This window comes from Sinohyriopsis cumingii, chromosome 6 (genome assembly GCF_028554795.1).
Source record: "Sinohyriopsis cumingii isolate HCF-2022 chromosome 6, ASM2855479v2, whole genome shotgun sequence".
In the NCBI taxonomy this organism is placed as follows: Eukaryota; Metazoa; Mollusca; class Bivalvia; order Unionida; family Unionidae; genus Sinohyriopsis; species Sinohyriopsis cumingii.
The window spans coordinates 167731978-167744670 of NC_142966.1; the positions used below are offsets into that span (position 1 = coordinate 167731978).

The 12693-nt window shown below is 34.0% G+C and overlaps 1 protein-coding gene across 3 annotated transcripts in view; it reads left to right on the forward strand.

The window, feature by feature from the left end:
• Positions 1-7220: 7220 nt before the first annotated feature.
• LOC149798495 (protein WWC2-like) overlaps positions 7221-12693 on the forward strand; it is a 123257-nt gene continuing 117784 nt past the window's right edge. Inside the window, exon 1 of one of the 3 annotated variants that reach the window (XM_089963698.1) lies at positions 7221-7531. In XM_089963698.1, the coding sequence (XP_089819824.1) occupies positions 7404-7531 (128 nt within the window). In that variant the 5' untranslated portion in view covers positions 7221-7403. The remainder of the gene's footprint in view (positions 7532-12693) is intronic. The other 2 variants (XM_089963697.1, XM_089963696.1) reach the window with 2 other exon arrangements.

The following is a 12693-nucleotide window of genomic DNA, read 5'->3' on the forward strand; positions in this document are numbered from 1 at the left end:
AGTTAAACAAAATACTTGAAAATTTTACTATCTGTCTGTAAAAGTGCTTATCACATAAAGGCAAAGCGGAGGGCTTAAACACACTATGCCTACCAACATACGTATATACTATCAAGCAAGAAAGCTAATTGGTTTTAATTTTTTTTATGGAAGACGTAAGCATGTACAAACATAAAACGCATAGACCGACAATGACTGAATAACATCTCTTAAAAACAGAGATGTTATTCGAAACTTTTTCTTTGCCATTAAAACATTATTGCTTTAAACATTTAACGAATAGTGATAACTACTACTTGTATACCTTTTAGTGAATAAGACATTTGTCCTACTTTATCTACTTTTCATACTTACCAGGAAGTGTATGTAGCAAATTGGTACCAGATTTATGGTTGGAAATATATGTGTGACTGGCTTTTATGCTTAAACCTAAGAGATTGCTGAGTTTGCTAAAGACATTGTATTACGACTAAATGGTCTTAATGTAAGTAGCAGAAAGAAGCGATGCCCACAAATTGTTTAAAATCAAACATGCAGTTTAATTCCCTGGTATACGAAGTGAAAATGTAAAAGGATCTTACAGCATTGTGAATTAAATTCCAAATAATCTGAATTGTTATATCAAAGTCCAAGAGTATATAATATTCCGATTATATTCAATGTCTTGAATGTGCTGGTGTACCAATAGTTCAGTCAAAGATGAATTTGTCGAAAATTTGTTCGATGCATTATGTAGGACAAATGTGATAGAAAATAAATCACATGTTCGATGTATCATGCAAAGCAAAGTAAATAGACTGAAGAAACTGATTTTAAATTAACTAGTGGTCCGGAATTCTCATACATTACCTACTGCCTGACATTACGATTTATCCTTATCAGTTTCCGTGACTAGACTTTTGGCATATCTCTTCTTTATATTTATACACCTACAGTCCCTCAATACTTTAACCACTAACAAAGCTGTCAATATATCCACCTTCCTCTGAAAAAGGACAGTAACTAGTAAAGCAATACATAAAAAATAGCTATTTGTAAATTTTGCCAGATCATTGAATTTTATATCATAAGATACAAAACATTCAGACAAAAATTATTACTTTTCCCATGTTTTTACAATAGTACGCTGATGCAAAAAAAGAACCCTTGTACTTTTCTGTAAATAATAATGTAATCATCCGTCTTTCTTTCTAAGAATAGATTTTTAAATATTATTTTTTAAATATCTGTTTGTAACAAAAGACTAATAAAATCTCTCCGACTTAAACATACATGTTTTACTGACTGTCTTGAGTTTGGCAATTGACTGTCACACAATGGCTGCTGTCTCACCACACACGATAAGCCCACGATGTGTCCGTGTGTCCATCAAGCTACTAACATTATGATGAGATATTGACAAATATAGTTACTTCTGTGGGAAATGAAATTCATTATTAATAGAATACAGTCGCGATTGCACTCCACACCTTACCTGATCTGAAGCAAATGTTTTGTTTAACTCTAATATATATTAGACAGAGTTGTTTATTACGACACGAACTTTTTGCAACTGTAATTATTGCCATTGTTATTCTCCAAGCACCGACGACTCTCTAAGAGACGCGGAAGGAGACAAACGTAAAGATACCTATTATCTTTGTCAAGAAAAAGACGTTGATCATCAGTGTTACAAAAAGTGAAAAAAGAAGATATTTGAGGCAGAAGACGAAGAGACAAAAGAAGAACCCATATCGTTGAAGAGATTCAAAAACATAGACGGTTAAAGAAGAAAAACAATGGACAATTGCTGTGTTTTTTGAAAAAATAAAATAAAATGGAATATATCCCCCCCCCCCAAGAGTAAGATCATTCGGTTAAGATTGTCACTGTACGCAAATGTTTGCAGACATCATATAGTTTTTCGCGATAAGATTATTACATGCAGATTCCTCCTTTAAGCACAGTCCTATTTAAGATATATGGAAATTAAGCAGACCAGAAGCAAACGCTTACCCTGAAATTAAGTCAGATTATGACGGAATATACCGGCCTTATACAAGTTGTAGCGGAGATGTTGAAGGTAGTACTGATTTTCAGCTTAGGAGGATATAGTACGTATATTATAAAGGAAGGCAATTAAGTGTCTTATAGAAAGGGATAGGTAGGTTTTGAAACTTCATTTATAAGAGGAATCATAGTGGGTTATGATGGCGTTAGTTTTATTTAGAAGAAATAGCTAACTGGTGGATAGTAGATTAGGGATTAGTGGAAAGTATATAACTAGTTTTGTGGATAGTCGGTACCTGATTGGCGGATAACAGATCACTGGTTGATGGATAGTAGATAATAGGTCGGTGGATATTAAATAATTGTTTCTTGTATAGCATGTAAATGGATGATGGATACGAGATAAATGCGGTTTTGATAGTATTTACTTGGCTGGTGGATACTGAATAAGTGGTTGGTGAATAGTAGATACACGAGTTTTGATTGTTTATAATTGGTTGGTGGATAGTTTATAACTGGATGTTGATGGTAAATAATTGGGTAATGGAGAATAGATAACTTGCTTTTGATAGTAGATAATTGGTCAATGAATAGTAAGTCGCTTGTGCTGGATATTATACAACTAGATGGTGGGTAGTAGATAATTGGGTATTGATATGCAAAGATTATGAGGGTGATATGTTTGTTTCAGTGATGGCAGTAGATAACTGCGTGTTGGATAGTAGATAATTAATTGTTGGATATTACATAACTGGTAGTTGGATTGTAGGTAACCGGGTGTTAATGGTAAATAGAAAGTTGATAGTAGATAATTATGTGATGGATAGCAGAAAATGGTTGTTGGATAGTAGATAACTGGTTAGTATGATATTATATATTTATTTATTAGATTGAATATAACTGGGTGCTAGATAGTAGATAACTTGCTGGTTTATATTGGATCACTGGATGTTGATAGGTAACTGGGCGATGTATATTAGATAACTGATTGCTGGATAGCAGATAATTGGCTGATTGACAGTAGGCAACTGGTTGGTAGATGGAGTAATATACGAATGGGTGCTGATAGCTACTTTGTTTTCACCCTAAATTATTGGTCTGTGGATGGTATGTAACTGGATGCTGAATATTAGGCAAATGATTGGATGATAAGGGGAGATAAAGACGTTGGTTTTGTTATGAAGCAAAGCAAAATATGGCATTTAATTTAATTTAGAGGGCAGACAAACTTCCATTATCCCGGTTGACAAACCTTAGCCTAATACATTTCCCTTTAAACTGGACCAACATATTGCAAAAATTAAAAAATAAAAACAAATACTGTGTGAAAAGCATGTAGTGTATGTCGATCAAGTGCAGAGTGTCGCCTCATCCTACACTACAAAAAAAAAACCCACATACATTTCAACATAGCTGCCTCATATAAAATTTCCCATTTGTTCCCATAATCGTTCCATCTTTGTCCCTGTAAACGTTCAACCATTAATTGTCGCATGTTAATTTTCCGTTGTCCCTATAAACGTTCGACGTTATTGAACACGGAACTACTCTGTAGCATTTCATTTTGAGAGCACGCACACTCACATCTCATCTCCTGCTAACCATGTTACACTGCTACGCAAACAGACAGACTCACCTGACATCATATGGTATTTCCGATCGAAAGCAGATGAAAGAAACAAACAACATATGCAGCAATTGCACTGAAAAATATTATAGATAAAACCCTGAATGAACCATATAGGAAATAACCATTGAGGATGCACACATACTTCTGTCAGGCGAATTCAAATTCCAATTCATTTTACATCTTACGATAAGGAATCAAAAGAAATAGAAGAGGATTTCAAAGAAATTGAGGGTACGGAAAAAAGATGTACATAGCGAGACTTATTTCGTATCGATTATGCCACTGCAAGCTGGAATCATCGCGAGAACAAAATGATAAAAGCAACATGGCAGAATCTAGAGCATGCTTGCGAAATAAAGTTTAACAAAAACTATTGTTTCCGTAAAATGAGATTGTATATTTTTATATGAAACTATTAAATTTAAAAGATGTAGTTAAAACAATTGTATATTGTGCCCGGCTCTAAGTAGCTTATAACAATGTCAGTTACCAAGGCACCCGCTCCCTAATAATAATAATAAAAAAAAACATTAAAGCTACTTGTATATGAATATGTGATTGACATACTTTAACATAAAAAAAAAGATTAGCCCTTTCACAGTCGTCTGCCGTAAGAGTGTGCAAATGATATGCAAAATTGTGCAAATGATATACAAGACTGTACAAATGATATACAAGATAGTACAAATGATATGCAGGATAGTACAAGTGATATGCAGGATTGTACAAATGATATACAAGGTTGTACAAATTCTATACAAGACTGTGAGAATGATATACAAGATTGTGCAAATAATATGCAAAATTATGCAAATGATATGCAAGATGGTACAAATGATATGCAAGAAGGGTTTACCTCCTCTAATTGGTTAGTGGTAAAGAGTCCCTATCTTCATTTTGCACTAAAGGTTGCTATTGTTTTTAAAGTCTTTATCTATCTATCAAACCTTGCTCGTTAGTAATAACTTTCTTATACGAGGAATATATATTTCAGTTTCGGTTACCATCGTATGTCAATCATACGGAATCTGCCCTGCATAATCTGCAATATATTTAACATATTTTCCTGTTCTGTGGTAAATGTGAGACTCACTGCCAACCAATTAAAGCTGAAAGCAGAAAAAAGCAAAAGGCACTATATATATATATATATATATATATATATATACACACATACATATACATATATATATATATATATATATATATATATATATATATATATAGATAGATAGATAGATAGATATATTGTCGTCTGAGGTACTGGTGATAAAGGTCCATCCCTAATTATGCCCTCCTTAGCAGGTGAGAAAGTTCTAATATAATAAAACGGTTGCTAACGGTCAGTGCCAATCTTCTTAAACTGTTTGTTCTTTGAAGTGTTGCTACAAGTACTTGCTAGTCCAGAATGTGTGTACGGATATGCTTGTTTATGCCATGGAATGTTAGCCGTCAGGCAAATTCATTGTGAATTTTAAAGTGACAGCAGAATATGCCTACAGAATTATCACTGTCAGTGATGTAATCGTTATTGGTATTTATGTTTGCTTGATTTCGACGTAAAGTTGAGTTTGTTAAGTAGATATTGTACAGTGTGAAAAATCTGCCCCAAAATTTTGTTGTGTTGAAATCCTGGAGTAAATAGTTTTCTTTGCTATCTTTGCTATAAGTACAACTACCTTTTCTAAAACAGAGCAACATTATCTTGTGTATTGAAACATATCAAGCCTGCATTGCCCTTTTCTTTCTTTTTAATATTGTAACTCAAGTTCGTTATAATAATCCAGGATAACAAGGGCCGGTTACTCCACAATGTTCTGAATAATTGTTACTTAATGTATTATATGTTACATTGATCTTTCATATCTAATTTAAAAACTATTATGTTGTCACAAAAATGGTTTAGTAGTAGGTTCAACTTCGTACAATCTGCTCCTTCTGTTGAACTTTAATTACTGTGTCATTTTCCAAAGGTAATCACAAATTATAGATAAAATGTATTATTTTGCATGTACATATTTTAATGTCTTCAAATTTTACGTTCTATTCTTTAAACCTTCAGTTGGAATCATTTATTTATAATAAAACATTTTTGTTGGTATTATTTAAACGTTAATTGTCATCGGTGAACATTCCCGATAGCACAGAATATTAATTTCGTTAAGAACCCTATCAATATTTTTCTAAACTATGCTGCTTATATATATATATATATATATATATATATATATATATATATATATATATATATATATATATATATATATATATATTAGTAGTGACGGGGATATGAGGGATGATCTTCCTGAATCATTCTGATTCTTATTGGACAACCTCTACACTGCTTCTTCAATGAGTAACCACTACACTGCTTCTTAATGACATAGGCTATAGCAGTTTTATCATCTCCATTTATTTGAAGAATTAAAATTCAAAATAGGCACGATAGTAGTTTTGGAGTAGTTAGATGAAGAGAATGCTATGAAAATGTCTTAACGCAGTCATTTTTTTAATACTCTTACTGTTTTAAATTTCACCGCGCGCTAGCACACACACACACACACACACACACACACACACACTTTACCTACTGTTTTCAGACACTATTTAGAAAAGAACAACACAATAACTCTATTCACGCATATATGAAACTTGTGTATGTGTTCGTGAAATAAAATCGTAGTTGACCGGCACATATGACAATGAACGATAAAAAAAATCAACAAAAAAAAAAAAATCAGTAGACCGTATACAAACAATGACATAAGTTAATTTCATTTTCTTTTAATCTTACTGAGAATTCCGACTTAAATCGAGATCTAAATCTCCTTGAACTAAAAAAAAAAAAAAATGCAGAGAAAAATGTATTGGACAGTCCTTTAATCCATCCGACTCCACCATTTTCAAAAAGGAAAATATAATTCGTTAAGCCCCATAGCTAATACCAACCAGAATACGTAAGATAAACAAAACAAAACACAACAGCTTCCCACCCTAACCTCCAATAAAACAAACAATTCAAAACAAACAAAACACAGAAAACAGCGAACTTCAGCTTGTACAGAATCTATCCATTTGTATAATCTTCTCTGTAAGTCTTTTATCGTTCTGAAGAGTGTCTGCTGTAAACATTTAGAGAATTAAATCCCCGGTCCTTTAATAATGTCTTTTGGTGCTCATATTTGAAAGTTTGACCATTTAAAAGAAAGAAGGCTTGAAAGAAGAAAGACAGCTTTAAAGTTTGAAAGGAAGCCTAAATGAAAGCCTGAAAGAAAGAAAGCATGAAAGAAAGATGAAAGTGTGTGTAAAAATGTGTGTAAAAAGAGAAGCTTTAAATCGACGAACAAGATGTCATAAGACGACAGAAATTTGACTATAAGTTACAAGGCACCAATGTGCTGAGCGCAATACAGCGTAAGGGTACCGTTAAACAGAGAATGAGTTTGTGCGAAATAAATACTGCATGGATCTCTCTTCGTTTTCCTGAGGAAGCTCAGAGGATACAAAATCCCTTTACGAGTGAATGAATTGCTTACGCCGGATTAAACAAAGTATTTGTTTAGTTCTGCCTCAGTGAATAGTATTTTGACCTGTATGCATACCAAATGCCAAAAACAGAGTGTAAAATGGCCGGAATTCCAGCCGTTCATTGGTTGAAACGGAACAGTGTGAATGATTTGATGTGACGTCATGCATATTAATTTGGGTAGTCGGATTGTAACAAAATGGAAGCCGTCAAGTAAAAACTGTAGAGGGTACGAATACCAAAACATTTCCATGAAATATGCCAAGGAGGAGAAATGGGGAGCTTCCCCTACCTAGCGGCTGGGAGGAATGTAGGGATTACGACGGCAAAGTATTCTATATTGACCACAACACTTGCCAGACAACTTGGATTGACCCGCGAGATAGGTAAGGAAATAATTAGGGCACCTGCTTCCATTGGGATCAGAGGCATGCTTGATGAGTTTTCTTATTAATTTTCATTAAATAGTAGTTTAATTCCATGCAGATTTAACTATTTTCCATAGAGTAACTAAATGTTAACTTTATTGATTGCACCATAAGTTTATTTACGGTCAGATGGAACGGGAAAACGAGAGGTATGCGAGAAATGCACCTCTTATTCAGTCATGCAAGGGTGCATTCGTAAAGGGAGGTCACTGTAAAAGAAGTGCCTGTCAAAACTATCGCGTCACTGAAGTTAGTAGACAATACAACAATTTATTTTGTTCATTAATTTTTTTCAGCTTATATAGTGCGTATGCTGTATATTTTATAATATTTTTTCCAATATGTATCGAGAAATTTAAGAATTGATGTAAATTATCATGTTGACAGTTTACACAACTTATTGAAGTGTAAAGCCGCAAAGTTTAACACTGCTTAAGAAGCCAAAGAGACCCATACTAAAGTCAGACTGGTCTTGTATGTGTTCATTAGTTTCCTTTATGAGTTACTTGTTTTGAATTTGATTATATATACCTTTAAATAGTGATTATTATTCACTTTAATTTGATCCCCATGCATCTATATTCCTTGCGTGGTTATTATATAAATACCATGTGTAATACATATGGCAAAATGGGTTAAAATACTATTTTTTTTGTTCAGGGTTGTCTGTAACGTGTGATCCGATACAAATTGGGATGAATGATTTGTGATGCAATGTATTGATAAACTTTGCATTTTCAGAAAATATATACTAACCTGGTACTTCTTATGATGCTATGATTCAGTCCTATGTTCTCTTTTGTTGACCTTGTTTAGTACTTGTACACCATTAGTTCTAAATGAAAATGGCGCAGACCTGATCAGTATTGTTGTCACTCTGTCTGTTAGCTAAAGTTTGTTATGTCTGCTCCTCCTAAGCTGTTTGGATGGTTGCCATGAAACTGTCCACACACCTTTGTCTCTTGGCCTAGTTGGTGCTGCAGAAAATTTGAAACTGCATGGATGAAACTTTAGGCTTCTGCAGTAATTATTTCTCCGGTGAAACAGAAGCCTGAATCTAAGCTGCATAACACATAAATTGTGACATTAAAAAGACACTGAGAAACTTTCAGCCATGTTTGGTTGATACTTTTCCATGGTTATAATTTATTAGCTTTGAAGAAAAGATGTTTTGCAGTTATCGCATATAACATTCCTAAGTGACTTTGGTTAGAAATTCATGGTAAAAACTGATATTCAGGATTGAATTAAACAAATCTTGTTACAGTTCCATAGCTGCCAAGTGTCCTGGTTTTTCTGTATTTGTCCCGTATTTTGGACCTGAATATGGGCGTTTTTTGTTTTTTGTGCAAAAAATACGTTCTTTAATTTAAAAAAATAATAAAAAATTCCTTAGTATTTTCAGTTTCGAATGGGCACTCAGTTCCATTCTGATAGAAATATATCGCATGCATATAGGAATACAGTTCTACAATATCATTGGTTCATTTAAAATCGAGGCTACCATGCCAGTCTTTATCCGCCATATTGGATTTCGCAAACAGTTACCGCTGTCACTGTATCTCATCTTTGTAATATTCAACTTATAATCATGTTGAATAGGAAGGCAGAATGTTATGAATTTTCTCCAGGAAAGACAAGAAAAGAACTGGAAGGACAATTATGCTGTCTTGTTTAGATTTGTGAAACCATCTAGTAAAGGAGAAAACTTTACATTTTGCAGATTGTGTAATGTAATTTAGCTATTGGGCATGGAGATGCCCATGTAGTACAAGAGCACAAAAAAGCTAATAAACATCAGCTTGCTGCTTCATCGTACACAACTCGGCCTGAACTTACGACGTATATAAATGCCAGAGAGAACCATGGTGTAATTCGATTGAAATTCAGTTTATTAAATTTCTTTTAGAAATGAACCTTCCTCTTTCAGTTACTAGTGTTGCTGGCGATTTATTTTGCACCAGTTTTCTAGGCAGTAAAATCGCAAAGGATTACTCGTATGCTAGAACAAAAGCAGTTAAGTAAGAAAATCACGCAGGATTGAGACCATCAATCAAAGTTGGTACATTGGAATCGAAATTATGATTATATACAAAAACCAAGGTGTGGAAAAGGCACCTATAAATAGCCTGTGTCTGATTGTGTTGCACTCTTGCACCTTCTGAATGGGCACCCAAATGGAACATGGTGCCCATCCAGAAGGTACCATTGTGCAACACCTGCATCTTTGACATTAAATAATTATGTAAGGCACTGTTCTACTTTACTGATGGTTGTATATGTTGTAAATAGTTGCATTACAATTTTAAAAATCAATATTTGTTCCTGATAATCAGTATTTTTGTCACAAGCAGTCGGTATTTTTGCACCGGGGGGTTGGGGTTGGCAGCTATGCAGTTCTGGTCCATATAAGGCCTGTATGATTGACACCAGTCAGCATGTGCAGAAACAGCCTGTAAGTTAGAATTGCATACACTCATCTAGGAAAGGACATTTTCGACTGAATGTGAATTAATTGATGAAAAATGAATATTCTCTTTAACACAACCTAGACTGTGTTCCATTATGGAACACGGTTGTCTGATATGAAAGGTGTTGACTTTGGTGCTAATTATAAGAATAGACTCAAGGCAAGAGATTATGTTCTGTCAGTTGATCAAGTCTTTAGAGAAATGTTGGGGTAAGGGGGAAAATCTGAATTCCAATAAATTCCTTTCCATTCTTGATGATAAAAGTATGGCTTTCCCTTGATATAACTCAACAAAGTTCATACCCCCAACCTCACTATGAGCCGAACTGCAATACATTGTGTAATATACAGAAATGTCATATATTAGTATAATATAACAAAAAGTGGTATTGCAGGCACTGAAAAAATTTGTTAAATAATGGTGTTTTGAATAGGAAATGAAGATGTTAGACTGAGTTTCAGTTTGTATTCTTTTAACCCTTATTATTACCCATTGGTGTGATTTTGGTAATGCGGACCAGATTAGTGCTTTTATATCCAGAATTGTGTTATAACAAGGCACCTAATAATGGGGATGTTCTGATGCAGCTGTATCAGAGCAAGGACAAGAAACCTGGATAATGGAAAACCCCAAAATTAAGTGCTCTGAAGAAATAAATATATTGTACACTGTTTTGATCTTACTGTCAATTAAAGGGTGAAATTTTATGACTTCACCAAATTTCAATATTCCTTATGTATTTAATTATTTGTGCATCAGCCTTGTACATTAATTACAAGATTAGCCATTCCTTGATAATATGTAAGAAATTTCCAAAACCCTTGTTAAATGTGCAAAAATTTTGTCAAATCCATCCAGGTGATTTAAATTTCTGCACATGTGAAAATCAGATTGGACAGGTGATTTTTCGGAAAAGAATATGTCCAATCACATTCGGCTAAATGTGATGAAATTATTTGTTTCGATAAAGAAATTGCTTCCTGAAGTCAACAGACTTTGCTTATCTTTGGATACCATGGCTTTTCAGTGAGCTGAAATTGTGGTCAATTAGTGTTTGAAAAATGCAACATTTAGATTGTCCCTGGACTTTTCCTAGTTGTGGAAAAGGGTACCAAAAGTAAATATAGTATGAATAAAGCAATTCAGCTCTGAAGCTGTGCAACACTGTCAGTAGGGGCTGCCAACTATGTGAGATATTCTTGAAAATTTGGCTTCCAGTTTTCCTGTATGCATTCTTGTAACAGACCTCCACATCACTGATCAAAACATTTAGCACTGTTTCAGATATTTAGGATGGATATTGGACTAAAGGACTCTCATGGTGGAATTCTGTCCTGGTTACAGCTTTTTAGTTACATTTGTAACTGCCCACATTTAAAAAAGAGAACCTGAACAGCAAATGTAAGCCAAATATGGATTTTAATTGAGCTGTTTTAACACCAGTTAAAAAAGGGGACACTCTTCTGCTTTCACATTTGTTCCTTTTATATAACCAGTTAAGAGGCAACTTATTGTTCAAGTTTAGGAGGGGATATTGCCTGGGATTTGCTGAATCCAAAATACGACCCTGAAGGTGACTATTAATACGTGTAGTATTCTCTCTGGTGTAAAATGCATGAGAACTTGTCCACTGCAGTCTCAATCTCTCCACATCATTGGCCAGTTAGGTTAATATTGCACAGGATTTATTTGTTGTCATTGATAAGCATTAGGTTTTCATGGAGATCTGATAATTCTGAGTCACTGTTAAGTAGTCACAATACAGGAAATAACTTGTTTTGTCTTTGTTTTAAAACCCACAAGTGTAGGCATATTTTGTTACCTTGGTCAGGATGCTTGGAATTTAATTAGAAATGACCACAGAGGAAGAATGGTCACAGTGACATACATTTTTTAAACTAATGATTTCTATATTACAGGTTAACCAAATGTAACAGTTTATACAACAAAATAATTTTTACATGAAATTTGTCTGCTACAAGAAAGGATAGGGCTGCATATTATAAAACTTTTGCTTCATTTTCTTAAGGTACTTTTAACTTCATGTTTAGAGGCCCTAATTATACAGTAATCAAATTGGTCTCCCATTGCTGCAGATAGTTAACGATCAAACCTCTTTACAGGGAGACAGTGCCCAAATTTACTTCAGCATAGATGCAGCAATGATGATATGACACAAAGGATACATGCTAGCGTGCATTCTCAAAGACAAGCCCCACCCCTTCTTTGCTAACCAAGTTTCCAATATGGTAAACCTATCTACACCTTGGTTTATCGAGCCAATATTTCTGTCCTTCAGGTCTATGAATTTCATCAACTGCAGCAGCATTTCTCTGACATGTTGTAATGGCTTTATGCAAATAATAGACGTATCAGTAGCAGTAATACCATACCAAGATTGGTCTCTACATTTGTCTCACATTGGTTTATTGGTTTAGCTTTCTACTGCATAGTATGGAATCCTCTACTTCAAACAAAATTGTAACAAAATCCTAATGGATCTTTTTGAGCACATTTAGTGCAGTGAATCTTATTTTCAGTAAATTTCTCAATACTGTGTTATCAGAATATTCAGGTGCATTTATTTCCTTATTTCTGTTGCAGTTCGTGCAGTATACTGTATTAAGTATCGTATGAAACTGTAATATG